The sequence below is a fragment of the Pteronotus mesoamericanus genome, unplaced genomic scaffold, assembly GCF_021234165.1.
Source record: "Pteronotus mesoamericanus isolate MK-2021 breed Mesoamerican mustached bat unplaced genomic scaffold, CSHL_Meso_final contig_702, whole genome shotgun sequence".
Classification (NCBI taxonomy): Eukaryota; Metazoa; Chordata; class Mammalia; order Chiroptera; family Mormoopidae; genus Pteronotus; species Pteronotus mesoamericanus.
In genome coordinates, this window is record NW_026555239.1 from 229,553 (window position 1) to 255,975 (window position 26,423).

The 26,423-nt window shown below is 61.8% G+C and overlaps 2 protein-coding genes across 4 annotated transcripts; one reads left to right on the forward strand and one right to left on the reverse strand.

Moving 5' to 3' along the window:
* The first annotated feature begins 3,754 nt into the window (after window positions 1-3,754).
* Window positions 3,755-18,431, forward strand: PICK1 (protein interacting with PRKCA 1). 3 transcript variants are annotated; one of them, XM_054582367.1, is made up of 13 exons: window positions 3,755-3,928; window positions 4,185-4,282; window positions 5,339-5,450; window positions 7,363-7,491; window positions 9,653-9,719; window positions 10,733-10,822; window positions 13,285-13,338; window positions 14,012-14,074; window positions 14,824-14,957; window positions 15,291-15,383; window positions 16,172-16,222; window positions 16,990-17,134; window positions 17,581-18,431. In XM_054582367.1, the coding sequence occupies exons 2-13, from the start codon at window positions 4,242-4,244 to the stop codon at window positions 17,847-17,849; spliced, it is 1,248 nt and encodes a 415-aa protein (XP_054438342.1). In that variant the 5' UTR covers window positions 3,755-3,928; window positions 4,185-4,241; the 3' UTR covers window positions 17,850-18,431. The 3 variants fall into 3 exon arrangements, with proteins under 3 accessions (XP_054438342.1, XP_054438343.1, XP_054438344.1); XM_054582368.1 differs by having other exon boundaries at window positions 3,755-3,875; XM_054582369.1 differs by lacking the exon at window positions 3,755-3,928 and adding an exon at window positions 3,957-4,042.
* Window positions 18,432-20,547: 2,116 nt separating this feature from the next.
* On the reverse strand, window positions 20,548-25,098 carry SLC16A8 (solute carrier family 16 member 8). Its single transcript, XM_054582530.1, has 4 exons — window positions 24,885-25,098; window positions 24,043-24,186; window positions 23,031-23,870; window positions 20,548-20,956 (listed from the first exon to the last, which is right to left on the reverse strand). Exons 1-4 carry the CDS (start codon window positions 25,096-25,098, stop codon window positions 20,640-20,642), a joined length of 1,515 nt encoding a protein of 504 aa, XP_054438505.1. The 3' UTR covers window positions 20,548-20,639.
* Window positions 25,099-26,423: the final 1,325 nt, after the last annotated feature.

A 26,423-nucleotide genomic window follows, 5' to 3' on the forward strand; every position in this document is an offset into this window, starting at 1 on the left:
GAGCCAGAGTGGTCCCTGAGCTGGGTCTCAGGGAGGGCTTCCCTGAGGAGCTAACAGGAGCCGGGGCCAGGACACAGGGAGGAGTGAGCAGACCCGGGGAAGAACACGGCAGGCGGGCGGAGGGAGCTGCCAGAGAGAAGGCCCTGGGCAGAAACAGGCCAGCCGCTCCTGCAGCAGCAAGTGCTGCAGGCGCGGGTGTGCACAGTGGGGAGCGTGGGACCTGTGCAGGAGGGGCGGCCAGCGGGTCTCCAGGTGAGGATCCCAAGCTGGTTCTGCGTGCGTCGTCGGGAAGACCAGACGGAGGTTGAGCAGGGGAGCGTCAGGGTCTGACTTCGTTTGAAAATCAACACTTGATCTCTTACCATAACCACTGTTAGCCATTGTTAGCCATAGAGACCAGGACTCAGAGAGGTCGAATGACGTTTCTGCGGGCACACAGCTGCCTTCGAGTCCAGCCCACCACCAGCTCCCCACGAGTCCACAATTGCGCCCCTTCTCACTGGACTCCTCTCTAGATTTGGGGCCCCACCTGATGCTCTGATGCGGGGGGGTGTTCTTAGGTTCTTCATCTGCCTCACCCGCTGATGTCAGCACCAGACCTGGTTTTTTCCTGTTCTCTGATGTGGTCTCAATGCCTGGACACACTAGGCACTCGACACTAGCGACTGAATAAATGCGTGAATGACTAGCCCCCTCTGGGGCTGCAGTGAGGTCCACAGGTGACGAGGAATGGAAGCACTTTGGCAAGGGGCCCGGCGCATAGCAGGTGCCCAGTAAGTGCTGGCTGCTGGCACTGCTGTTCTAACCTGTTTGGTTTTGAAACCCACACTCTGGGTCTCTATGCTGATGGTTAATTGAGCTGAATTCCACCCACTGACCTGTGGTTTCTTGACCTTTACAGGGGCTGCAAAGCCAGCGGTGAGTCAGGCCTTGCGCTGGGGCCACAGCTGCGCTGAATGGCAGGCACGGCAGGCGCAGAGCGTCCTGCGCACAGCCAACCTCAAGCATCGCCTACAGGCTACCAAGACTCAGCCCCTGAGCTGGGCGGGGCGGTAACAATGACCAGAGTGGAAAGCCGGGAGAACTGCCGCTATCTGTCCCAGGAGTGCTTCTCCCAATGGCCACTGGGTGGCAGCACGTCCCCAGGAATATGGGGTTAGGGGTTACTCTTTCCAGTTGAATCTGAGGCTAAGGAACTGAGAGAGGAATCATGGAGGGAACCCAGGCTCAGAGAGGGGTTGGGACTGAGGGTCACACAGCTTTCAGTGGCAGGGCCAGGCCGGATGAGGGGTCACCGGCCTGCCTGGATAGACTCAGGAGCAGAGCAGGGGAAAAGGAGGAGCAGCAAGCTTGGAGAGGGAGGATCTGAGGACCAGCCCCAGCTCAGCCTCCTAGACGTGGGTGGATGTTCTCACCCAAATTTCAGCCCCTCGAATACTACCCATATTAAAGAAGGTGCTCAAACCCTCTGAGGTTCTTGTTGACCCCTCTCACCTGTGACTCTGGCGAAGGTGGCCATTATTCCTATGCTCTCATGAGGACTTGGATGGTGACCTCGTCACCTGTCACTGCCCCCAACATCTGTCTTCATCCCCCACCCCCACCACAGTGATTTCCTGAGGACAGGGACTGTACCTCGTACCACCCAGCACCTGTACCGCCTTGTCCTCTGGCTCTGTCACCCACCCCTCTTCATGGTCTAGGTACCACCAGCACCTCCTTTAGGACTCCACTGAGATGTCACTGCCTCCAGGAAGACTTCCTGGCCTTTGGCTCCTCCTCACGGTGAGGCCTCCGGGGCAGGAGTTGTTCATCCACCCGAGGGTGCCCAGATGCCACGCCTCCTGAGCCTCTGCCACCATGGCCATTGCAGTCGGTGTTGAAGCCACCCATGGAGCTTTGCGGAAATACAGCCTCCCAGATCCCCTCCCCCAGAGACTCGGATCCAACGGGTCCACGACACAGCCCAGGACCCTGCACATAAGACAGTTCCCCGACGAATCTGCTGCAAGGGCCTGATAGTCCGAAGACCCTTTAAGTGCGCCATCGTCACCGCGCTCTGAAGTAGTTGGGCAAAATGATTATGACGAGGAAGGACAATAAAAAGCTCTGACATCTGTGCCAAGTGACTCACTCGCAAAGCACTTTCACACCCATTTCTCTCTTTAATCTTCATCTTTATACCTTCTCTCTTGGGAGGGATCATCACCCCCATTTTACAGATATCCAAGGCTCAGAGGCAAAGGGCACAGCTGCAAAATTTGCCCCGAATTCCCCAGCTGCAGACTAGCGGAGCTCGGATTTGCTCGGCAGTCATCCTGGGGCAGTGGAGCTGCGGGCTACATGGCAGCTCCTAGGTTTGGAAATCGCTATTTGCTGGAAATCAAAATTCCAAAATTCAGGACCTCTATTCGGTCTGGTTTCCCATGGATCAGGCCCTCGTCACCTCGTTCCCTCTCTGTCCACCCTGGCCTCTCCTCCAGGGCCCAAAGAATGTCCCATCTCATATAGAGCCATCGCTATTTCTATGCACTTCATCCACAGCCAGACACTGTGTCAGGTTCTGTGGGAGACAGGAAGTGCAAGACCTACCCCCGAGGGCCTCCTGTCCCACTGGGGAGACAAGAAATGCTCATTTTGGTGATGGAACAATGGGCTCCAACTTTCTTTCCCCTCAAATAAATTAATTGTCCCAACCTCACTCCCTTAATTGGCTGGAACAGGGTCTGCAGAGCAGTGGGTATGTGAGAAGGGTATCTCTACTGTGGCATCAGGCACACTGCTGAGACTTAGATTAGCTCCCTATCCTGGGGGGGGGGCTCCCATCAGGCCGTGAAATATTCTGATATTCATCTTTCTGCATCTCTCCTTCCTCCAAAGCCCCTGAGGGCAACTAGGGAAGGAAGCTGGACAGGCCTGGGCCCAGGCTGCCTGGGTGAGGTGGATGCCAGGGCTGTGGCTCTGGGAGCACCAGCCCCCGCTCCAGGGAACCCATTTTACACAATAGCTGTGGCAGCAGAAGCTGGTGGGGAGACGAGATTTGAACTCCTTGGCTGGGAAGCATGGATGGCATTTCCTGATCCTCAGTGGGGCTCCAAGGGAGCTGTCTTCAGGGCTACCAAAGAAGTTGGGGTGTGAGGAATCTTTCACCAAACACCGTAGAAAGCATCTGCCTCGATGCTCTTAGTTTGCATGTGGGGAAAGGAGGCACGTAAAGGGAAGGGAAGGTAACCCGCCCAATTTGTCAAAAGCAGATCCACCGAACACAGATGTGCAAGTGTAAAAAGGGCACTGGACAAGGTCGCAGTCTCAAAGATCTGGATCTTATACCAAATCTTGTTTGGGTCGCTCTGGACAAAATCCCTTCCCACCTCTGACACTTTGTTTCCTGGTTTGCAAAACTGGGATTAGGCAGGCTGGCTCGCACACTGTCATTCTAGTGGAGGAGTCGCAGCACCCTAGGACGGGGTGCTGAAAATGGGAAAGGGTTTGCAGGTCATTGGACTTCGCCGAAAGTCTCCCCATCCTAGGATGCTTCCGTTGCCGCAGCAACCGCCCGGCCGGCGTGGTCCCCGGCGTCCCGCTGAGGAAGCCGGGAAGAACCCTGCCCTTACCAAGATGGCGGCGGCCACAGGACAAGGGGAGGGATTGAGCGCCGTCGGCCGGTCCAGACCTTTTCTTTGTTTCCGCTTTCTCATGCCAACTGCGAGCTTCCGTCAATATTCGTTCTCTTTCCTGGTTCTGGGAGCCCCGGGAGCCAGAGGGGGAAGGGTGGCTGCAGGGATTGGGACAAATACCCAAAGGGGGAAGGCGTGACTTTCGTGTCCCGCCGGAAGTGACGCGACAGTCGCGGCCGCCGACAGGTGGAACGGCAGGTGGGTTCAGGTGCCAGCCTGGCCCGGACCCGACTGTGGGACCGACGCTTCCGGTGAGCGACAGAGGCACCTCCCAAGGGCCTGGAGACCCGTGGGACGGGCTCTGGCATCTGAGCCTACCGCCCTGGTCTGGAGTCCCCTTCCCCCCGCCCTCACCCCCGTACCTAGTAAGAATAATCACCTACCCACCCGCCGGGGACCCCCCTCCACCGTCCAGAGGGAAGCGGGAGGGCCGGGAACGCCAGGGTTGGAGGTCAGGTAGGCACATCAGTTCCCTAAGCGCTACGCTCCTTTCTCTCCCGGATCCAGTTCTCTGTTCCCCTGCCGAGCTGAGCAGTTAGCCAGCCCACCTCAGCTCTCGGAACCATGTTTGCAGACTTGGATTATGACATCGAAGAGGATAAACTGTGAGTATTTTGTTCTCCCAACTCTCAAAAGTGCAGGTGCTCCAGGCCCATCCCCCAGATCCCCTTACTCCCCAGTTGCACCGACCCTTGCTTCTCAGCGGTGGATGAGGTCCTGGTCTCCTACTGTAGCCGAGGAGACCCTTTCCTTCCAGGAGTTCACCGTCTGTAGGGGGCTGTGGACACAATAACAGATCACACTGCAAGTCAGGGCCATAAGGGCCCTAGTGGAGAGCAGAGCAGGGGTGTTCAGGGAAGGCTTCACAGAGGAGGTGGCAGCTGAGCCAGGTTCGCGAGGATGAATAGGAATATCATAAACATACCACTCTCCCCAGCATAGACCATTAGTGGGACAGGTTTTCAAAAATTCAGTTAGTCTCCTTATTAGACTGTGTCCTCCCTCAGAGCAAGGCCTGGGTCGAGTGCCTTTTTGTGTCCTCAGCACTTTGTAAGGCACCCGTCCGTAGGTTGTTAGCACATGTTTGTTGAATGAATGAATGAATAAATAAGTGAGAATATTCACCACAAAAATGTAAATAAGTGCTAATTTATAGTGAAAACTGAGAAGTAGCTGAGTAGAGCCGTTGAGAGATGGGTGGCGGATAGTTTCACAGGCTTCCCAGAGGAGATCATCATGTTCCACATGGGCCTGAGAAGGTGACACGTGTGACTCAAACCTCAGAGGCAGGATGAAGCAAAGGGAAGGGGGACCTATTTTTATGGCGAGCTTGCTGGCCTTCTGTGCGCTTTCTTACAAGAACTTGGATAAAGTAGCCGTTTTATCCGTACCATTTTAGGGATGAGGAAACCGAGATGCAGAGAGAGTAACTTACCCAAGTGCAAAGCTGATTAATGGCAGAGTGGGGACGTGATCCCACGTCTGCATGAGCCCAAGAGCTGCGCACACTTCAGCACAAAAGGCTGTCTCTCTGGCCAAAGGTGAAAGAGAGGGCCGGGCCGCATCCGAAGCCCCTTGCGGTTTCAGGACCCCGGCCCCTCCCCGCCCCCTTCAGTCCTCCTCCCTCCAGGAGACTCAGCCTCGCGTCCTTCTCTTTCCAGCGGGATCCCCACTGTGCCCGGGAAGGTGACGCTGCAGAAGGACGCTCAGAACCTTATTGGGATCAGCATTGGAGGGGGCGCCCAGTACTGCCCCTGCCTCTATATCGTCCAGGTATCGGTTGCCCTGGGGCTGGGGGGAGGTTATGGAGGGGGCGAGCCACCCCCCGACTTGGGCACCGCGAAGGCAGGTTCCTTTCTGTCCTCTGCGGACCCGGCCCCTCCTCATTCTTGAGGTCTGGCCTCGCCTTCCTAAGCGGCCTTCCTGACCACCCTTCCTGACCACCCCCTCCCGGTAGGTCTGCCCTTGTTTTCCTCCATTATTTCAGTCTCTTCTTTCTCAGCCCTTATCACGACTTCTGGTTGCACATCCAGCTGCTTTTCCTGACTCCTTGCTCTGTGAGCGCAGGGCCCATGTTGCTTTCCCCAGCAGTTGGCGCCCGGTGAAATGCCCGATGTACAGCGGACCTGCAATGAAAATGTCTTCAATGAATCCACAAAAGCAGCGCCCTTTGGTGCTAGGGAAGACTAGAAGGCTATGACGCGACATTGGCCTGAGTTCAAACGCAAGCTTCCCTGGTCATTAGCGAGTTAGTTTACCTCTCAGGGCCTCAGTTTCCTCACCTGGAAAGTGGGGATGTAAAATATGTAAAGCTGAACATCTTTGGATTGTTGTGAATGTTAAATAAAATGACATAATACAATTCCTGGTATAGAATAGGTACTCACAAAGTAGCCTCTGCTGCTATGTCTTTATAAGATTTTATTTATGTATTTTTATTTTTTTATAAGAATTTTACTTATTTATTTTTAGAGAGAGGGGAAGGGAGAGAAAAAGAGAGGGAGAGAAACATCAATGTGTCGTTGTCTCTCCCTCACCCCCTACCGGGGACCCGGCCTGCAACCCAGGCATGTGTCCTGACTGGGAATCGAACTGGCGACCCTTTGGTTCACAGGCTGGCATTCAGTCCAGTGAGCCACACCAGCCAGGGCTAATTTGTATATTTTTAGAGAGAGGGGAAGGGAGGGAGAAAGAGAGGAGAAGAAACGTCGATTGGTTGCCTCTCACACATCCCTAGGGGGGCGCCTGGCCCACGTCCCAGGCATGTGCTCTGACCAGGGGTCAAACCAGGGACCTTTGGGTTTGCGGGACAATGCCCAGCCACCTGAGGCACACCAGTCAGGGCTCTGCTACTGTTTTTATGGCAGTTGTTCACTTTCCCAGATGATCTGCCAGTGGTACTGAATGACTTTGTGGCCCCTGGTAGAGGGAGCTGCCTGGTGTCCGTCAGCTGTGACTCAGGAGTGGGGACAGGCAGCCACTTTCTTGTAGCCTTGGAAGGAAGCTTGCCACCTCGGACATAAACTTGACCTGGATTCTACCCTATTCTAACCTGTTCTGATAGCTGAGTAGCCATTGAGGACAGATGGGAAAGTATGGTCTCCGAGGATCTTGCAAAGGAGTCCCTTTCAGGCCCTGAAGACATAGCTTCCTGGGACGTGGGCTTGCCGGCCCAGGCTGCTGCCTTCACAGGCAGTCTGGCCTCTTCCTGTCCAGGAGGGGTGGGGAGGCCTCCCTCCGCTGGCCCTGCCTCCTTGTGCATGCCTGCTCGGCCTCCCTCCAAATCCACCCTGCCGCCTCTCGCCCCATCTTTGCAGCATAGTCATTTTGTAATTTTTTTTGGCTAAATCTGTGTCAGTCAGCTTGGAACAGCACCATTAGAAAAATCTATTAAAGAAATGACTTTGGGGGAGCAAACGCTCAGGTGGGTGTGTAAGGTTTGGTGTATCTGGCTTTGGAAAAGGCAGGTCTCATCAGTTGCATTCACCTTCTCTCCTCCTCCCGCCAAGAATGTGGGGTTGTGCACGCCTGTCTGTGCAGGCATCTCTGCCCCGACTTCTCTAGCACCACCTACGAGGCTGGAGGATAGAGACCAGGGCGGAGCCAGGCACCGGCTGGGTGTCTCTCACCGGGCGTCTTCTCAGTTCTCCCTTTTCCCCACCCCACCCTCCTTGTGCACCCCCAGGTATTTGACAACACCCCAGCAGCCCTGGACGGCACCGTGGCAGCTGGCGACGAGATCACCGGTGTCAATGGCAAGTCAATCAAAGGGAAAACGAAGGTGGAGGTGGCAAAGATGATTCAGGAGGTGAAGGTACGGCTGCTGCGGGAGCGGGGCCCTGAGTCAGCAGAGCCACTTCTGGGCCCCCGCAGGCCTGGGGGGAGACCGGCGCATCGCTGCCGCTGTCCTCGGCGTGTCGGGGTCCGGGCCACACTGCAGCCTCCCACGGTCTCTCCCGCGCTCGTTCAGGCGGTGCTAATTATGCTCCAGGACCTGCGCTGCGCTTTGGCAAGGGGGTGGGCACCAAGCTAAAGGTCCCTGTCCTCAAGCCCCCGGGGGAGTGATCACTCTCAACACCGATCTTCAGGGTGAGCCAATGCATCCCCAGTCAGGGCTGGAGCCGAAGCTTGAAGTTCAAGGTGAACTTACCCGGGTCATGGACGCCTGGCGGTGCCACTGAGCCGTGGCGGGCCCGGGAGGGGGCAGGAGGGAAAGAGGGGCCTCCCGGGCCCATCCTTGGGGGGACTTTCGTTCCAGTGGGTCTGCCTGGGCTCACAGACCCCTAGGGGCTCCCCTTGGCCGTGGGCAGCTTCCGGTCCGCTGCTGGTCTTCTCCTCAGGCCACAGTCTGCTGCCAGTTCCCTGCTCTACGCCCTGCACCCCCGTCCCCCTGAGGCCCCTCAGGAGCAGGCGACATCCCCGAACCCCCGCGGGAGCAAGCACATGGCCCTCTTGCCAGGTCCCGGAGACCTGCTGCTAGCGACTCTTGGGAAACTAATACAGCAAAGGAGCCGTAAAGCCGTAGGATGATCTAAAAGTCTGGGAGTGCAGGGCTCCAGCAGTTACTGGGCTTGGCGCAGCGCTTTGGCTCCCTCGGCCCCTGCGTCCAAGCCTGTCCTCTCCTCCCCGCTACCACTGAGCACCCCTCCCAGGCCCCCTCTCTCGCCTTCGCCCAAGGCCAGCGCCTGCGCCCCTTCATTCTGCTCCACCCTGCCGTTCCCCTTCCGGCCTTTAGGGCAGACCGTGCAACTCTGTCCTTTCTCCTACTTCAGCCCCTTTAGCCAAGGGACAGGTGGGGGCCGGGGCGCAGGCCTCCGTTGCACAAAAGGGAGCAACAAGTCCATTCAGAGCCCTGATGCCGCTCCGCCTGGCCCAGGCGCTACCTGTTGGGCCAGGAGCCCATCGTGGGAAGTGGGGGGCGGTGCTTCCTTCTGGTTCAGAACTGGGGGGTGTGCACCCTTGTGGGTCCTCCCCTCCCCCCTCCTCATGGGTCCTCACCGGGACCCACCTGGTCCTGCCTCGCACCAGCCCCTCGCGGTTCCTTGGGGACAGGAGCCCCTGACGTGTGTGCACAGCCTTGACGTTAACACGGGGATCTCCCAGCTCTCCCGGCTCTCCCAGCTCTCGATTGGGTGCCCAGAGCGAGGAGGGGATTTGCTTGGGGCCACCCAGCCGGACGGGCACTCAGGGCTGACTCCCGCTACAGTGCCCCCTCCCTCGCCCTCAGCGGCCGTTTGCGGTGGCCCCAGCACATGGGCCACACTCCCGGGGAGCCTGGCGCGCCCACCCCTGGTCTGAGCACATGGGGTCAGTTTGGTTTCCCTTCAGGACTCAATTTTGAAATCCTGTCTTGCATTCGAATGGATTCGGTCCCATGTTGAAGGCTGTTAGGATTGCAAGGGTGGGAGGGACCACAGTGGCCTCGACGTGGGCAGGGCAGCCTTCTCGGGCAACGTCAGCACCTCTCTTCTCAGTCGCTAGGACCGGCCTCTGTACCCCCCGCACTCCCGTGGGCCCCGGCCCTGCTCCTTGGTGTTCCAGCACCAGGCACAGAGGAAGTGCCAGGCCCGCTCAGTGAATGGAGGGACCGAGGGGGCGGGGACGACTCGGAGCACAGGAGAGGGTCTTCCGTGAAGGGGAAATATGGCGCAGCAGAGGCTGGAGTGTGCGGCGGGGAGGGCAGCACCCCTGACCTGGCTGGAAGTCAGGGTGTTGGTGACTGCCAGGTGCTGAGCCCTGCGACAGCAGGGACCGCGCCTGTCCTTGTCCCTGCTGATTCCCCAGGGCCTAGGGTGCAGGGGCGGAGGGACCTGGCAAGGCAGCAGTCACAGCGCGGGGCCATTCCCGCCCTCGGTCTGGCAGGGCTGAATTCAGGATTCTCTCATGGCCACAGATTCCGGGGCCAACAGGTCTCCCTGGGGAAGGGACTGGGGGCCCGAGGCTCCTTCTCAACCCTGCCTGCCTTGCTTTTCCAGGGGGAGGTGACGATCCACTACAACAAGCTGCAGGCCGACCCCAAGCAGGGCATGTCCCTGGACATTGGTAAGCTGGGCCAGAGCAGTGGCACCCAGTGGCCCCCGGCCCCCGGGCCACCTCCTTATGACAACGCGTCAGTAGTCGGGTGGTCATGCTGTCTAACTCGACCAAGCTGAGCCACAAGGCCGGGGAGGCCACCTCCTCTGGGACCTTGCTGCCCTAGGGTTGTCCCCTGTTGGCCTGGCACCTCGAGCCCCCCTGCACACCCCCACTCTACCTTGGCCTCTTCTCCCGCCCAGCCTCTCCCGGGAAAGCCCAGGCCGGGACTGACCTCAGGCCGGCTCCGCCGCCCAGCAGGCCCCAGACGAGGTGCCCTCTGTGGCAGGGGCTGGCTCTGCAGGCCCCTCCAGACTCTGGAGCCGGACCACGGGCCAGGTGCTCCGGACCAGCCCCCTCACTGCAGATCAAGGCCTATGGCCCCTAGAGGTTGCTGTGCCCCCTGGGTGCATGTGCCCCCAGATCCCTAGGCTGCAGTCTGGCACCCCTTCCCTGTGCCCTAGGGCCAGAGCCTCCCCTGGTTTTTAAGGAGAGATGCTAAGGGCAGGTTGAGTCTGTATGGGGTTCTTCCTCTAGAACCCTTTGTTCCCATCCTGGCCCCCTTCTAAGGACTAAGTATGCAACCGACTGAGACTGGGTCCAAGGTCAGCTGACATGGGTGACATTGTCTCTCCTCCCCTCGGGACACCTTGGGTCCGGGTGTGGAAGAGAGGGGGAAAGAGGGCTCGCTGACCTACCTGCAGCTGGGGTCAAGGCTGTAGGGTCTGGGCGCTCCGTGATGAGCCGCATTCAGAGTCCTCCGCCCTTGGCTAAGGGCTCTACGTAGTGACCTCCTGCTGGGCTCTCATACGCCCCGGACGTCGGGCGTAGATAGGGCCGGGCCCCCTGCACTTCAGGGTCACCCCACGCCTGACCCCACTTTAGCCCCACCTGCCCCTGGCATCGTGAGGAGGTGGGTAGGGATGGCTTGGGGTCTGGCTGCAGGCGCCCCCTCACCGAGCCCCTGTCTCACCTGGCCCCAGTGCTGAAGAAGGTGAAGCATCGGCTGGTGGAGAACATGAGCTCAGGGACCGCGGACGCCCTGGGCCTGAGCCGGGCCATCCTGTGCAATGGTGAGTCCCCCCGCCCTGCCCCGACCCCAGCCCGGAGTCTTCGGGCCATGCTCCCAGGGCGAGGGGCACCGTGGCTGTCCAGCAAAGCCACTGGGGGTCCCTCCGGCCTGGCCCTGGCCTCTTACCTGGGGGGGCGAGAGTCACCATCTCTTTGTATCCCTGGAGGCCCCTCCAGCTCCCACGGGGTGTCGCCAGTGGTCAGCTGAACCAGCTTACAGCTAGTGTCCCCCACCCCCAGGTGAGGATTCACAGGAACAGGTCACAGGGAGAGGGAGCCACAGCGGAGAGGTGCTGCCTTCCGGCTCCCCAGGCTGGTGCCTTCGCCACTGCACCCGCTGCTCTGTAGCCAGGCCTCAGCCCCTGCCCCAGCGCCACCATGCGCCCTCCTCTCACCCCCTTGCGCCTGCTCTGACCCCTGCTCCTGCACTGCCCGCTCCATCCCTGTCCTCCTCCAGCAGGTGGCGCTGCCGCCCGTGTCTCAGCGGGTCCTGCGGGGCTGGAGATGGCTGCCTGCGGGGAGACCGCCGTGTACGCGCACGTTCACACCCCGCATGCATGTGCACACACGCTCTCCCCCCAGGGTGGCCAGTAAGGCACTTGGTCCTGCTTTTGCCGTCATCAGCCTGAGTTTATAAACAGCAGCAGCCCTGCGGAACGTGGGGGGTAGATATAAATACCTCTATAAATTGTAGGCTCAGCTGGGCACGCTGGGCTCCATTGGCTGAGACGTGGGGGTGGGGTCTGAGCTTGTGCCAAATGGCGTTCAAAAGTGGAGGCTGCTATTTTCGGCCTCTTGGTTCTATAAATCCCTGTTACTGTAGTTACCATGCGTTGAGATGAAATTAGAACTGGTTGTTGTATTTTTCCCCCCAAACCTTGCAATTTCCCCAGCCTTAAATAGGGCTTCTAAAATTGAAGCTTGTCATGCTGTCCCATGACCCTGCTAAAAACAACAGCACGCCGCTTACGTGGCTCCCGCCCTGCCAGGTTGGCCAGGTGCCAGAGCTCTGAGGAGCCAGGGCCTGGAGGCTAGCCCGCGGCCACAGCCTCACGAAGACCTCCGTGGCGCCCCCTTCCTGCCCCTGAGCCCGAGCCTTCCTCCCCCCACAGCCTGTCACGCAGCGGCCTGCCCTGTCCAGAGAAAGGCCCGAGCCTGGCCTTGGCCTCGGCTGCTGCCTTCCTCCCCTGCCGTCTGGTCGGCACAGGAGACTGGGGGGCGGAGCGCGCCCCAGTGTGACAGCCCCCGCTGTGTGCTGTGATCAAGTTGCTTTTCCTCTCTGTTCTCCGTTTTTTTTTTTGTTTGTTTGTTTTTTGTCAAATGAGGGTAGTAGTTCTGCCCCAAAGGTTCATGGAAGAAGGACTGAGAGGTGTGGAGGAAGCCTTGAGGGTCCCTGGCTCAGAGCAGTAACTCGGGAAGGCCAGACCCTGGCTGGGGGTGGCCGGGCAAGGAGGCCGCCGACACGGGTCCCTGTCCTGCAGCAGCTGCCGGTGCTCCCAGCGGGGAGGTGCGGCCACAGCTCATCCCTGTCGGAGTGGAGGGCGTGCGCCCACCACTGGAGGAGGCCCTGCCCGGTCCAGCTCCTTGCTGCCCTGGCCCTGAGCCTGGCTGGTAGCTCCCTGCCGGGCCCGCCTCAGCCCTGGCAGCCAACTTGCCCCCATTTCCAGCCCGAGAGGTGAGGCAGCTGCCCCACCCCTCCGCTTACAGCCCTGTCCCTGCCAGTCCTCGGCTGGCCACTGCCTGGCCCCTCAGCTCGACTGTGAGCCTCAAGGGCAGGACTTGGCTCTTGTTCACCCGGTCATTCCTGGGGCGAAACATGGGGTCCGCACACAGCGGGCGCTCAGTGGATGCCTGTTCGGCAAATGATTACCAAGGCCTTGCCTGGTGCAAGCTTTTGCTCAAAGCCCTTCCAGAATTCCTCCCCCTCCCCATTCGCTCCCCGCTCTGAGCCGGCACGTGTGCTTCTCCTGTGCTGGGAGCCACGCTGAGTCACACTGATTGTCTGTGCATCGCATCTCTGCCCCTCGCCCCTGACCGCCTTCCTCCTTGGCTGTGGGCAGGGTTCTTGTTAGCCTTTGGGGGGCCTCGGCTGCTAGGCTGGCCGCGGGGAGTCACCCAGGGTTCAGTTGGCCTTGGGAAAGGCCCAGCCATTTTTCACACTTGACTTTTGGAGGTACCTGCATCTGGCCCTTTGACGTGGCCCAGCCGTCCTGGCCGAGGGCCTGCTTAGGAGGGCGGGCAGGTAGCCCCGCCTCTCATCTGGGTGTTCTGAGCTGTTTACAGAACCCCTCTGAACCCAGCTGCCCCTGAGCTGCGAAGCCCCCTCCACGGGCCCTGCCCTGTGCCGACCCTGCTTGTCCGCTGGGGTCATCCTCTGCCCTTAAGCCTGGCTCAGGCCACGCCACTCTCTCTCACCCCGTGGCTCATCGACACCGACTGACCCCCGCTTCTCTGCTCCCCACAGACGGGCTCGTCAAGAGACTTGAGGAACTGGAGCGGACCGCTGAGCTCTACAAAGGTGGGCAGGACACCGCTGGCCGGCGGTCGTGTGGGGACGGCGCCGGCTCTGCCCAGGGGTGGACCGCAGTGGGGCAAGAAGGCCAGCCTATGAAATTTGAGGACCATGGTCGTTAAGAATTCTTTTTTTTCCTTTTCAAGATTTATTTATATATTTTTAGAGTGGGGAAGGGAGGGAGAAAGAGGGAAAGAAACATCAGTGTGTGGGATGCCTCTCATGCACCCCCTCCTGGGGACTTGGCCTGCAACCCAGGCATGTGCTTTGACCGGGAATTGAACCGGCGACCCTTCACTTTGCAGTCCGGTGCTCAGTCCAGTGAGCCACACCAGTCAGGGCAAGAATTCTTTACAAAGCCTTAAGGTGTATATTTCTGGAATACAAAAGTAATATGTACCCATAAAAATTCAAATAAGAGCATGTGTAAACGTAGGGAAAGTCCCCAGAATGGCACTCTCCCAAATACAAGCCACGGGAGGCCGGATCCCCTCCTGTCCCTGTGGGGTCCTGGGGTCCTCTCGGCTGGGGCCGGGCCCGCACCCCTGGGCCTGGCGGGGCTGCGGGGAAGGTCAGTGCGCCCAGGGTCGGCGCAGGACTCAGGGTGGAGCGGAGGGCGGGAGGCCGTGTCCTGAACCCGTGTGGCCCCCTGCCCCTCCCCCCGTGGTCTCTCCTGCAGGGATGACAGAACACACCAAGAACCTCCTACGGGCATTTTATGAGCTGTCGCAGACACACCGGGGTAAGGGCACCCCCGAACTTGCTGTGTGACCCCAGCCAAACTGCTGCCCCTCCGTGGGCTCAGCACCCCCTGAACAGGGGGTGTGGCGGAGGCCCTGGGCAGACACCTCAGCGTCTGACCTGGGGCCGCCTTGGGCAGGGCCTGGTCTGGGTGCGGCAGGTGGTGATGTCAGAGGCCGGTGGGGAGCACCCTGACCGCTGGTCTTCAGTGGGCAGTCGCTCACCTGAGCCCTGTCTGTTTGCGCTGCCCTGCAGCGTACAAGGCCCTTTCTCCCTCGTGACCTCATTTCCTCCCAGGCCTTCAGCTGGACAGGGCAGCTGCCGTTAACCCCATTTTCCAGCTGGGGCAGGGAAGCCCAGGCAGAGGAAATGGTCACCCAGCTCCTAAGGGGCAGAGCCGGCCTCCGGACCCGGGAGCCCAGATCCCCAACCAGCGCTCTGCCCTCAGACAGCTCCGCTGCCTCCTAGCCTGGCCCCGCTCCCCGCTCCCTGGCCTGGGCCCTGAGGGTGTCGACCAGGCTTCCTCCCCAGCATAGGCCAGCTCCTTCACGGTGTAGACCTGGCTGTCTCAGACCCTTGAAGAGTGTAGACCAGCTCTCTTGCAGTTTAGACGCATCTCTCTCAGGGTGTAGACCCCATGCAGACTTCGGCCTTCAGCCTGCCGTGCCCCCTGCCCTCCTCCCCCACAAATCCTTGCTTCTCTGTGAAGGGCCAGGGAGGGGCAGCCTTCAGGGCAAATTTGTCGTGCAGCCTTTGGGGACGTGTTCTCTGTGATCGGAGTGCGGGAGCCCCAGCCAGCCGCCAGCGAGGCTTTTGTGAAGTTCGCCGACGCCCACCGCAGCATTGAGAAGTTTGGCATCCGGCTGCTGAAAACCATCAAGCCGGTAGGTCACGTGGAGTGCCCGTGTGTCGACATGGGAGGGTAGGAAGAGACAGCATGTCATGCAGAAGAGGTCCCGTACTGGTGTTGGGACACCTAGGCCTTGGTGTTGACCTCCAGGTGGCTTGTGGCCCCGGCTCTACCACTGAGTCCCAGGTGACCCCGGGCCTGGCACGTCTTCGCATCTTTGAAATGAACAAGACCATCTGGGAGCACCCGTTGGCTCCGATGTTCTGAGGCCACTAGGATCCTGACACAGCAGCGACACTCTTTGTCACCCGGCCAGCCTGGCCCTGCCTGTGGGGGCCTCAGCATCTACCCCCCTCTCCCCTTCCAGATGCTGACAGATCTGAACACGTACCTCAACAAAGCCATCCCAGACACTCGCCTCACCATCAAGAAGTACCTGGATGTGAAGTTTGAGTACCTGGTGGGTGGTCTGCAGCCCTGGGGAGGAACCACCCTGGCCTGCTGGGGCGAGAGCCCTCCTGCAGGTTGGCCCTGCCTCCATTGTCCACACTGCGGCCAGCAGGACAGGCCAGAGCCGTCACGTCTGACCAAGGATGTGGGACCAGGGCCAGGGGAAGGGCTGGGGATTGGGCTGCAGCATAGGCTGGACCCTGACTGCTCTGAGCCTCGGGGAGGCTGGAAGCCCAGGGTGGACACAGACTCGCTCTGGACCTCGGAACCTCTGGAGTTTTTGGTCACGTTTAATAATGGGTTAGACTAGGTCAGTGGTTATACAGCAGGCACCGGGGCATGTTAGTGAGTTTTACATCTAAGTGATCGTTCTGTGGTCCGAAGGAGTGGGGGCGATGCTCCCCCGAGCAGGCCGCGGCCCCTCTGCTGCGCGACGTCTGAGCGCCTTTCACAGGCCCATCTGCCGCTCTGGGACCAGGGGACCTGGTTTCCCAGAGCATCTCTTGGGCCTTGAGTTTGGTAAACAATGGGCTGCCTCTCAGGCCCTTCCACTGCCCCCGTCTGCTGCCACCCGGACCACCCTGAGCAAGTGCCCGTCTGCATGAGGCACTCCGGCCTCCCCGATGGGCCTCGGCTCCTGGCCGGGAGTCTCTGGGGTCCCGGAGGCCTGGAGCGGCGGCTCCTCTGGCTGGCCTCGGGGCAGCATGGCACGTGGAGGGCTGGGCACATCGGGGCAGGCAGCCAGGAGGCGCAGCCGCTCTGACGGCCTGGCCTCACCGGCCTCGCCTTCCTCCACAGTCGTATTGCCTGAAGGTGAAGGAGATGGACGACGAGGAATACAGCTGCATCGTGAGTGCCACGGGGGCCGGGGGGGACAGCCCTGGGGTCTGCAGGGCTTGGGTGCGCAGCCTTCCCCGCCTGCCTCACAGAGCCCCCAGAGGGTCCTGGCTCTGCAGGGGCACCAGGTGGGTCAGGCCAGCCTGGGAGCGGCCTGAGGGGGCGTGGCTGGGCGCTTGTTGCTGAACATTTGGGGCCACCCCTCCGCCGGCCCCTCTGGCTGGCTTGCTGTTGGACCGGCCCGTGTGCCTACTCCCAGAACAGCTGCCCGCCACTCCGCCCCTCAGTTGGAAGTTCTTACAGGGAAAAACTGACTTTCCTCACTCCCAAGGGGCCTTTTTTATTTTTTAAATTTGTAATATATATATTTTTAAAGGTTTTATTTACTTACGGAGGGGGGGAGAAATAGAGGGAGAGAAACATCAATGTCTGGTTGCCTCTCGCATGCCCCCTACTGGGGACCTGGCCTGCAACTCAGGCATGTGCCCTGGGAATCAAACCTGTGACCCTTTGGTTCACTGGCCGGCGCTCAATCCACTGAGCCACACCAGCCAGGAATTTGTAATATATTAGATACCAGGATTCATCTTATGACTAAATATTTACTTAACGTGGCAAGGGTTTAGTTTTTTTGTTTGTTTTTACACAAAACTGTAAGGGCTGCTTCTAGCAACCCCTGGCACCTGAGCTGTGAGAAGCACTGTGTGGGGCAGGGCGTGAGCCTCCCTGCCCCAGAGCAGACCCCGCCCCGGGCCTCTGAGGCACCCCTCCCTCCCCAGGCCCTCGGGGAGCCCCTGTACCGCGTGAGCACAGGCAACTACGAGTACCGCCTGATCCTGCGCTGCCGCCAGGAGGCCCGCGCGCGCTTCTCGCAAATGCGCAAGGATGTGCTAGAGAAGGTGGAGCTGCTGGATCAGAAGCACGGTGAGGGGCAGCGCGGGGGCGGGGCCGGGGGGTTGCGCCCTGCCCCGGGGAGTCCACGCATCGCCCTCGGCATGGTGGGGTGCGCACCGTGTCCCCACTTCAGAGCAGGGAAAACAGAGGCCCAGAGGGGAAAGTGCTCACCCGGGGTCCCAGGGCCAGGCCACACCATGTGGTGCTCTGAGACAGCCCTGGCAGGAGCCCCCCGGCCCCCTGGAGCCTGGCCTGGCTGGGACGGGTCTCCCGAGTGAGGCAGTCCACACCCCCGGGCAGGCTGCCTCTGTCCCCTCAGCTGGAATGGAGACCTGGGTCTCTGGGACTGGGCAGCCCTTGCTGTGCCCCCTCCCTGCCCCCCCGAGGCGGGGGGCGTGCCCAGGCAGGCATAGGGGGCCCGCTCTGCACAGCCGGCAGCCTGGCCCACTGGTGCCCCCCATCCACCGCCCCCGCAGTCCAGGACATCGTGTTCCAGCTGCAGCGCTTCGTGTCCACCATGTCCAAGTACTACAACGACTGCTACGCTGTGCTGCGCGGCGCCGACGTCTTCCCCATCGAGGTGGACCTGGCCCACACCACGCTGGCCTACGGCCTCAGCCAGGACGAGTTCACCGACGGCGAGGAGGAGGAGGAAGACGAGGACACAGCAGCCAGGGAGCCGTCCAGGGATGCACGAGGGGCTGCCGGGCCCCTGGACAAGGGGGGAAGCTGGTGTGACTCCTGAGTGCGCCCGTGGGTGCAGATGTGGGGGGTAGGGTGCGTGGGAGGATGGAAGCGTGGGGCGGAGGCTGGGCCACCACGCAACAGGGCGGCGCATGAAGGCCTGCTGGTGTGGGGTGCCCGCCTCCCCGCCTCCCTGCTCCCTGGTCCCAGCACAGCGAACCCAGGCGCCTGCCCAGGAAAGGCACCAGGGCTGTGACCTCGGGCTGGGTGCGGGCCCCTCCACCTTCCCCCCAACCTCCCCAGACAGATTGGGAGCTGGGTCTCTGGACCTGCCCTAGGAAAGAGAGAGGGCAGAGAGGAGGAGGGGCTGGTGTGGACAGGAAGTCCAGGACCCGTCCCCGGGGTGCCTCCCCCGGCCCTACCTGGAGTCCGCCGGAGTGGGCGGCCAGGTTGGACAGCCAAGGCTGGGCCCACGTCTCCTGTATACCCTGGTCCCGCCCCAGGCTGACCCCCACTCCCAGTCCACACTCACACCTTGGTGGCCTTTATTTATTTTATTCCCCTGGTTCAGCCACTTCCCTTGCGAAGGGCTGGGCGCTGGGCCCATATTGAATAAACACAAACCCAGATGGCGCTGGGCTCTGCAGCAGCCTCCTTTCAGCTCCGTCCTCCTGTCCGCCCCGCCCCCTCCCCTTGTCACAGGGCAGGTGAGCAACGGGGGTTCTGGCATTCTCTTCCTCCGCCTCACTGTTCCCCATCCTCATGCAGCTCTGTCAAGGAGCACTGCTGTCCCTTTTCACAGATGGAACACTGAGGCTTAAGGCCACGCTCTGTGTAGGAACAGAGTAGGATGTGAATGCAGACCTATCAGGTGCAAAAGACGACTTTCCCCGCCTCCTGGGCCTCCTGCTCCACGGAGACTTCCCACTCGCCCTCCCCATGATCCTTCGGGGCTTCTGGCCAGGAGCTAAGCCCTGATGGGGCAGACAGGACAGTCCTGGGTCAGGAGGACCCGAGGCCCAGGTGAGGGAATGGCGAGGGCGCCCCGACCCCCCCAGGTGCACCCCTTCTGCCAGGGCTGTGGGAGGAGCAGGAAGCCAGTGGCACCTCGCGGCCCGTGTCCTCGCAGAGGAACAGGAACAGAGTGGCCGTGCGTCCCGCTTCACCTGTACAGTCCCAGCCCACACCTGTGGTCCCAGCATCGTTCCTGACAGCAAGTGGCCCTGTCCACTTTTTGCTTTTTAATCCTTATGGTATATTTTCCATTACTTTTTAGTCCCCTTATACCCCCCACCCACCAAGCCCTGTTCACTTTCCAAGTGCCCCTGATGGGTAGTGGATTAGGTGGGCGGAGACCGGAATGGGACTGTCAGGCAGGGCTGGGATCACGGAGCGAGGGTTGGGCTGTCAGCGGGGTCTGCGTGAGTCCCTTAGAGCTGTCAGACCGCACCGCCTTTGAAGGGGCAGCCAGCGTGGGGGCCTGGGGCACAGAATGGAACTGGCAGCCTCGGTTCCGGCCACAGCCCTGACGTCCCTGTGCCTCAGTTTCCCTATCTCTGAGTACGGCTAATAGTGGGACCTACCTCACTGGGTTGTTAGGAGGATTATCTAATTCTCCCAACCAGTCCTATGTCCTAAATGAGCTGCCATTTGTGCAGGGCTGGACCCGAGCCTGGCACAGAGTCGGTGCTCTGAGCATTTGTTAAATGGGAGGGAGCCGCCACTCCAGTGGCCGGGGGTGGGGTGGGGGGGCGCAGATGCAGGGTAGGTCAGCCGGGCACCTGCAAGGGCGCGCAGGGCGTCCTGCGGCTCGGCTGGAGGAAGGCAGTCCAGTGGGGAGGGGCCCCGGTGGGATGGGCTCCGCTGAGGAGCAGGGCTGGACAGAGCGGGGTCTGTGGTGGATGACGCCTGCTGCTCCCACTGGCGCCGCGGCCCCACGCTCGAGGCTTGGAGGGAGGGAAGGAAAGAAAGGGGTGTCGGATTTGGGGGAAGAGTATAAGCACAGGGAAGGACTGGATCCCTGAGCCTTCCCCGCCAGGTGAGACCTGGAGCCCCCGCTGTGGGTCAAAGTGCAAGAGGTCAACAGTCAAAGCTCAGGAGAGGAGAAATCCGGTGCCAGGGTGGCTCTCAGAACCGCGGTGGTGTCCTTAGGGGTGTGTGTCCAGGGCAATGGCCTCAGGACACCAGAGTTGTGTCCTAGAGAGAGGAGACTTGGGGCTCTGCTGGGAGAGGGTCCCTCAGGAAGGCGAGGGGGCGGACACACCTTGTAGAGGGCAGCAGGGCAGGTACTCCACGGGACTGGTCGCTTGCTGTCGCTCCCCAGTGTGGGGGAGGGGTCCGCAGCTCAGGTCCAGGCTTCAGCCCCTGTCCTTGCCTTGGGACCCACGCGCTTCCCCTCAGGTGGTTCTGGGCCCCTCCCTGCACGCAGCCCTCACTTGAGAGTGGGCAGGTGCTGCCAGTCTGGGGACGCTTGCCCCCGGCCCTCCCCGCACCTCGGCCCCTTCCTCCCCAGCACCTCCCAGGGCAGAGGGCCCTGGGAGAGCCCCTCAGGCTCCCTCCTACCCACCCCCACATAGGAAGTGCAGGCACAGAATCTTCCATCTTTCAGCTGAGCTTTATGAACTTGAGTTTCACGGGGCTCAGACCCTGTCCGAGCACAGCAGCTTCACTGAGCGGGGGTCAGGGCCCAGCATGGCCCACCGGGCAGACGAGAGTGGAAGCTTCCCACCTGGGCGCCAGGGGCGACCGCCCCTGAGCAGCCTCCAGTGTGCCAGGCCCTCTTGGAGCAGCAGGGGCCTGAGCGGAGAAGCCCGGCCTCTGAAGTCACAGGCCACCCCACCTATGCCGTGGGCTACACAGGCTCGGGGGCCGGCCCTGGCTCTGGCTCTGCCTCCACGCTGGGTTCCGCGGGCCCAGCTACTGGGCTCCGCACCTCCAGGGGCTCCATGCCCCTGGGCTCCTCGGTGGGCAGGGGCTCAGAGTCCCCTTCGGCCTCAGCGTCCTCATCGTCGCTGGCCCCGCCCCCACTGCCTGGGCTGGGCGGGGAGTCCCGAGCGCGCCGTGGGCAGTAGTTGGTGGCTGCAGCCATGAAGACCCCGGCCAGGACCACCTCGGAGCCAGCCAGGTAGAAGATGACCTCATAGTTTTTCAGCAAGTCCACCAGGTGGCCTGGGGTGGGGAGAAGGGGAGGTAAGGGCATGCGGGGTGTCCCCTTCCCCTCCCCACCCTGAGACCTCAGCTGAAGGGCGGTGCCCTTGATTTGGTGGGGCTCTCGGCAAAGACTCACATGTGCCCCAGTCTTTATCCCCAGTTTACAGATATAAACCCCACGCAGGCTCTGCCATTTGAGACCTTAAAAACGTCACTTCACTCATCTGGACCTGTTTCTGGAGTGACATGCAGCCTTTGGTGAGGCAGCACCTTACAGTTCACAGGGCACCCCCTGCACCTCAGATTCAGCCCCCGCCTGCGCCCTGTGAGTTGTCCGGCGGAGAGCGTTTGGGGTGGGAGTGGGGAAGAGAGGGGCACTGGGCTCACCCCTCTCCTGGGGGCCCTAACTCTTGTTTCCACCTAATCTCAGGGGTCCGTCTCTGCTCTCCCACCTCCCCCCACCTTCAGGCCTCTCCCTGCCCCCCACCAGAGGCCGGGACCCCACAGGGCTCAAGAGCACGGCTGGGCCAAGGGTTGAGGGTCGGGTCGCTCCTATTTCCTTCTCTGTATTCCCGAGTTCCCCATCGCAGGCGCATTTTGCTGCCATTCTCAGGAAAATCTTTTATAGTGATTGCAAATACTTCCCCAAGTGAGGCCCCCCGGGGGCTCCTCCCTCTCTGGGGGCATTCTTGGGGCTGCCCAGAGCAAGCTGTGCCCCTCGGTCTGCACCTCTGTGGCCTTGAGGAAGTGCTCCCCGCCCAACCCTGAACCAGCTGCGCCCCTCCCCCCCGCCCAAGCCCCTCTGTGCATCACGCCACCAACTTGTCTTCCTGGTCCCTGTCCCATCCACACACAGCCAATATGCCTTCTCTACCTATTTGATCCACCCGAGTTACATGAGAAAATGAAAGATGGCCCTCACTGGTGTGGCTCAGTGGCTTGAGCGCCAGCCTGCGAATCAAGGGGTCGCTGGTTCAATTCCCAGTCAGGGCACATACTTGGGTTGTGGGCCAGGTCCCCAGTAGGGGGCGTGCAAGAGGCAATCACACATTAATCTTTCTCTTTCCCTTCCCCTCTCTCTAAAAATGAAATCTTTTTAAAACGAAGATGAAAGATGGGTCCCTGAACCTCAGTGGAGGGGGTGGGGGTGGCTAGTTTTGTGGCCTTGGGTGCTGGGCTTGGGGCCTCCCACACAGGTTCAGGGGCCTCGCCATTCCTGCTGGGCCAGGGGAGATGACCAGGCCTGATGAGGGCACGCAGCTCGCCCAGCCATCGCAGGTGTAGGCCGGGCTCCAGCAACGGTGGCCCCTCCCTGCCGTTGCTCCCTCCCACAGCAGACCTCAGCTCCCTCCCGCTCACAGGCAGCTTCCTGCTGTGTCAGGGGTCACCGACAACCTGGGAAGACCCTGATGTCCCCCACCCCACCTTTCCAGCCCAAGCCCGTGCCATTCTTGTGTAGGAACACTGTCCCCCAAACATAACCCGCTGCCCTCGGGCCAGCCCTTGCGGGACGCCCTCCCGGACCATCCTAGTCAGGGTGGTTTCCCGAGAGGTGATGAGTGCAGGGTGCCCAGGGAAGAACCTAGCGCCCCTCCTCCTCCACGTGAGCACGCTGCACACCCCGCTCTGCTCCCAGCCTGAGGGTTGGGTCCCCAAAAACACTGTCCTATTCCGGTCACTGTCAGAAGGTGGGGAGACTAAAGACCCAGAATGAGAGGTGGGCATTTAGCCCTGGGCGGGACTCCACTCTAACTCTGGGGCCGCAACTTGTACTAGGTCTCCGTGCCTCAGTCTCCCCATCTTCAAGAGGAGAATAAGTGTTTGCACTCCGTGCCAGCTGCTGGAGATGACCCAGCGAGCCAGCAGCGATCACTGTTGGGCGCTTCCTGGCGCTTTTTCTGTCTTTTCCGTCCGCAGCTGGAGCTGGTGGAACTGGCTTGGAGCAGGGGCTAACAGGCCATGTGAAGGGGAGTCCACCCCACCGGGCTCTCTTCCGAGGGGTCATCCCTGCAATTTCCGTTTTACAGGAAGGGGTTTCCCTCGGGCCTGGGAGCACCACGCGCTCGCCACCCCCTCCTCCTGCGGGGCGCACCGGCAGAAGGCGGTCCGATGAGCACGGCCACGGCCTCAATGAGCAGCACCAGGCCCAGCGCACTGGGGAAGCGGTGAGCGCCCACGGCCGCCATGAGCACCTCGAACTGCAGAGCGCCCACCATGCCGTAGGAGAGGCCGAAGGCGACGCAGAAGGCAACAAGGGCGCCGTAGGAGCGCGCGCGCGCGCTGCTCAGGTCCGTGAGCCCGTTGGCCAGCAGGGCCAGGCTGAAGAGGTAGGCGACGTGCGGTCGCAGACGCGCCAGGCCGGCGAGAGCGCCGCACGCGGGCCGCGCCACGATGTCTACGAAGCCCACGATGGAGAGCAGGAAAGCGGCGTCCGCGTCAGGCACACCCGCGTCCTTGGCGTAGTTCACCAGCAGGATGGCGGGTACAAAGAGCCCCAGCGCCATCAGGAACTTGGTGACGGCGTACACAGCGAATGCGCGGTCGGCGCACACCGTCATGTCCAGCAGGCGTCGGCGGGTCCTGCCGCCAGGGGGCGCCTCGCTCAGCCTCAGCCCCGGGCGGTCCGCGTGCGCCTCCGCCTCCGCCTCGCCGGGAGCGTCGCCCGCGCTGTCCGTGCGGGGCGCAGGGCCGGGCCCCGGCGGCGGCCGCATGACCGCGCCGCACGCGCAGCAGTGCAGCAGGAGGCCGCCGAGCAGCAGGAAGCCGCCGCGCCAGCCGAAGCGCTCGAGCAGCTGCTGGCCGAGCGGCGAGAGCGCCGACAGGAACACGGGGCTGCCGGCCGCCGCCAGCCCGTTGGCCAGAGGCCGCCGCCGATCGAAGTAGAGCCCCAGCAGGATGAGCGACGGCTGGAAGTTGAGGGCCAGGCCCAGGCCTGCAGGCGAGGCGGTGCTGTGCGGGGCTCCCCAGGGGGCCCCCCGGGGGACTGAGCAGAGGGGCTTGGAGGACCTCTCCGCGTGGGGAAACTGAGGACCGGAGTTGTAGCAGCACGGACTCCCAGTCCCCGCCCACAGCCCCGCAGGGGAGGAGGCAGCGGGCGCCCTCACCTGTCAGCACGCCTGCTGTCAGGTACAGCTCCAGCAGGCGCGTGGCGAAGGACGCTAGGACCATGCCCGCTGAGGCCAGCAGCCCACCAGCCAGCATCACTGGACGACAGCCGAAGCGGGCCACGAGGATGCTGGACACTGGGCCTGCGGGCAGGGCAGAGTCACCGCTGGGGCCGGTCCGACCGCCTGTCTGGGGAGTACTTTCCAGGCTTTGCCCCTCCCAGCCCTGGGAGACGGCTCAAAGGGATAAGGTCGCCCCTGGTGCAGGGATCCAGAGGGGGCAGAGTCCGGCTAAGGTCACACAGCTCTGCAGGAACAAATCAAGGAGGCCGTGCCCTGTCGGGGACTCAGGGGAAGCACTTGTCCGGGCCCAGAGGCCCCCATCCCCAACCCTCGTGAGAACACGGAACCGAGGCGGAGGGACAGACCCCGCTTCCTTTCTGGCTGCGCAGCCTGGGGCCCTGCCTGGCCTGGACTGCCTTGCTCCTGCGGCTCCCCCGCTCCTCATCCCCGGCCCGCAGCTGCCTGGCCGCGGAAACTCCGGCACCGCCCTGTCTCCACGGGTGAATCTCATTCAGACCTCAGCTTCCCCACCTGTAACATGGGCAGGTGTGGGGGGTTTGGCAGGAATGGGCGGCCCGGCTGCCAGGGCAGTCACCTGCATGCGCCTCTGCCTCTGGCCGCTGCCCCTTCCTCTCCTCCCCCCACTCGGGAGCCAGCATTGCCACAGGAAGAAAGGGGGTCGTGTGCGCGCCCCGAGGAACCCCGTGGATGCTCTGCGATGTGGCACCTCCTGGTCCCTAGTCCTGCCCGACCCAGTCCAGGGGGCGGGGGGCGCTGACCGGTGCCGTAGAGCATGGCGAGCATGATGGAGGACACCCAGGCTGCGTCACTGTAGCCCGCCCCAAAGTCGCGCATGAGCGCGCGGAAGAAGACGCTGACGGCCTTGGGGAAGCCGTAGGCGAAGCCGGTGACCACGAAGCAGGCGGCCAGCACCACCCAGCCCCAGCCGCCGTCCGGGGGTCCCGCGCCCCGTCGCGCGCCGCCGGCGCTCATCGCCACTGTCTCTGCCGGAGGAAGAGGAGGCAAGAAGGGTGTGGCGCGGGTCTGTAACCCAGACAGTGAAGGGGGATGGAGACCCCGCGCGGGGAAACTGAGGAACCCACAGGAAACTACCCACGTGAGCCCTGCTCAAGGAGTGGAGCCAGGAGGGGAAACGTGATAAGAACCTTCCCCCCAAAGCCCCCCTCCTCCAAGGCAGGAGGAGGGGAGGATATCAGGGTCGTTCCCACCTGAGTCTTGACTTCGGGAAGGCTTCCGTGGGGGCGCTCCTTGCTCTTCGAGACCTACTGGGTACAGGAGAGGGGGTGCTGGGGGCGGAGGGCCTGGTGGTGGCGTGTGACCGCAGGTGTGGGTGGGGACCGCCAGCGCCCCCAGGGTGCATGTTTGAGGGTCTGGGCAAAGAAGCAAACATGCACCAGCCGCAAAACGGGTGGGGATTTATTTTCCTTTGTGGCCTTGTGGTTCGTTCCTACTTTTTCCCAGTGATCAGAAGTGACTATTGTCATTGGAATATTATGGGAGGAAAACAAGAACGCATTTGTGACAGAGCATTAGCCTTATCTCGGAAGCCAAGGGAGTTGAGTTCCAATTTGTCCCCACTTCGCTGTGGATTTGCTGTGACTTGGACAGGCCCCCTCCCCTCACTGAGCCTCCGTTTCCCCTCCTGTAGGATGAGAGATTGAGCAGGCCAGCAGGGAATCCTGGGGTGGGGGTTGGAGCTGGTCACCCACTGTTCCGGAGGGGACCTTTGAGGGGGCCCCAGGAGAGGGGCCGTCTGTCCCCTCAGCTGCCAAGAGCCTGTCCATCACCTCCCACGCAGGAAGCAGCCCTGGAGCTGCTCGTACTGCAGGAGCTCAGCCCGGGGCCCATATGGCCCCAGGTGCCCCGGATGGACGAGGACGGTGGGCCTGAGGCAGGGCGTGCCAGCCTGCAGCCGGGCAGGAGCCTCCCTCCCTCCCGCGGCCCCTCCAGCCTGTGGTCTCCCTCCTGGCAGGGGCAATGCCAAGGGGCCTGTGGGTATCTGGGATGCTGCCCCTCTCCCACCAGGACCGGTGCTGGCTTTTCCTGCCTGTTGTCCCCTCATCATGGGACAAGAGGGTGGTCCCTGGTGGCCCCCGCCCCACACTCACCAGAGCCGTCCTGTGGGTGTGGGTCTCCAGCCTCACGTCTGAGCCCCGCAGGGAGCGGCTGCCCACCAGTTCGTCCCACGAAGCCTCGCCCGGTGGGGGGCGCCTCCCGGGACTCCCAGGCTTGTCTGGCGATCAGCCGCTGGCCTGGCTCTCACCCCAACAGCTCACTTCCCGGGCCTGGGGCTTAGA

Excerpts from the sequence above, each read along its gene's own strand:
- PICK1 (XM_054582367.1), top strand. The coding sequence starts at position 4,242 with ATGTTTGCAGACTTGGATTATGACATCGAAGAGGATAAACT. Across the intron at positions 7,492-9,652 it reads AGATGATTCAGGAGGTGAAG|GGGGAGGTGACGATCCACTA; the intron begins GTACGGCTGCTG and ends TTGCTTTTCCAG. Across the intron at positions 14,958-15,290 it reads TGCTGAAAACCATCAAGCCG|ATGCTGACAGATCTGAACAC; the intron begins GTAGGTCACGTG and ends CTCCCCTTCCAG.
- SLC16A8 (XM_054582530.1), bottom strand. The coding sequence starts at position 25,098 with ATGAGCGCCGGCGGCGCGCGACGGGGCGCGGGACCCCCGGACGGCGGC. Across the intron at positions 23,871-24,042 it reads GACAGCAGGCGTGCTGACAG|GCCTGGGCCTGGCCCTCAAC; the intron begins GTGAGGGCGCCC and ends CCTCGCCTGCAG. Across the intron at positions 20,957-23,030 it reads CATCGGACCGCCTTCTGCCG|GCCACCTGGTGGACTTGCTG; the intron begins GTGCGCCCCGCA and ends TCCCCACCCCAG.